Source organism: Calidris pugnax, unplaced genomic scaffold (assembly GCF_001431845.1).
Source record: "Calidris pugnax isolate Ruff unplaced genomic scaffold, ASM143184v1 scaffold1304, whole genome shotgun sequence".
In the NCBI taxonomy this organism is placed as follows: Eukaryota; Metazoa; Chordata; class Aves; order Charadriiformes; family Scolopacidae; genus Calidris; species Calidris pugnax.
Window position 1 is genome coordinate 11,409 of NW_015091851.1, and position 1,086 is coordinate 12,494.

General features: G+C 50.0%; 1 protein-coding gene across 1 annotated transcript in view; it reads right to left on the reverse strand.

The window, feature by feature from the left end:
* LOC106900109 (IgGFc-binding protein-like) overlaps nucleotides 1–1,058 on the reverse strand; it is an 11,197-nt gene extending 10,139 nt beyond the window's left edge. The window contains exon 1 of the mRNA XM_014962094.1: nucleotides 942–1,058. Within this exon, the coding sequence (XP_014817580.1) occupies nucleotides 942–1,058 (117 nt within the window). The remainder of the gene's footprint in view (nucleotides 1–941) is intronic.
* Nucleotides 1,059–1,086: the final 28 nt, after the last annotated feature.

The following is a 1,086-nucleotide window of genomic DNA, read 5'->3' on the forward strand; positions in this document are numbered from 1 at the left end:
GGGGGGGGGGCGGAGAAAATAGGGAGAAAACAGAAAAATAGAGGGGAAAAAAACCAATTTTAGCCCCCAAAAAATCGTCCTGGATCCAACGGGACGGCCCTAGAGATGTGGGGTGGGGAAACCCCCCCAAAATAGGGAAAAACCCAATTTTTACCCCTAAAAAACTCATCCTGGATCCAATGGGGCAGCCCTAGAGATGTGGGGTGGGGAAAACCCCCCCAAAAAACCATCAGTAACCCCCAAAATAGGGAAAAACTCAGTTTTTCACCCCAAAAAATCATCCTGGATTCAATGGGGCAGCCCTAGAGATGTGGGGTGGGGAAACCCCCCCTAAAAAAACATCACTAACCCCCAAAATAGGGAAAAACTCAGTTTTTCACCCCAAAAAATCATCCTGGATTCAATGGGGCAGCCCTAGAGATGTGGGGTGGGGAAACCCCCCCTAAAAAAACATCACTAACCCCCAAAATAGGGAAAAACTCAGTTTTTCACCCCAAAAAATCATCCTGGATTCAATGGGGCAGCCCTAGAGATGTGGGGTGGGGAAACCCCCCCTAAAAAAACATCACTAACCCCCAAAATAGGGAAAAACTCAGTTTTTACACCCCAAAAACTCATCCTGGATCCAATGGGGCAGCCCTAGAGATGTGGGGTGGGGAAACCCCCCCTAAAAAAACATCACTAACCCCCAAAATAGGGAAAAACTCAGTTTTTCACCCCAAAAAATCATCCTGGATTCAATGGGGCAGCCCTAGAGATGTGGGGTGGAGAGAGGTGGGCAAAAAACCCAAAAACCCCTATTTTCTGCCCCATTCATGAAATTATTCATGTTGTTGGCCTTCTGCCCCACATGGTGGTCATGTACCCCCTTGATGGCCTCGTGACCCACGTGATGACCCCCAAGTTGGCCTTCTGACCCCCACATTGGCTTTGTGACCCACGTGATGACCCACGTGTTGGCCTTCTGACCCCCATGTTGGCCTCATGACCCACACGATGACCCCTATGTTGGCCTTGTGACCCATGGGGTCATCTTGGACCCACGTGAGGGCCCTCATGTTGGTCTTGTGACCCCCATGTTGGCCT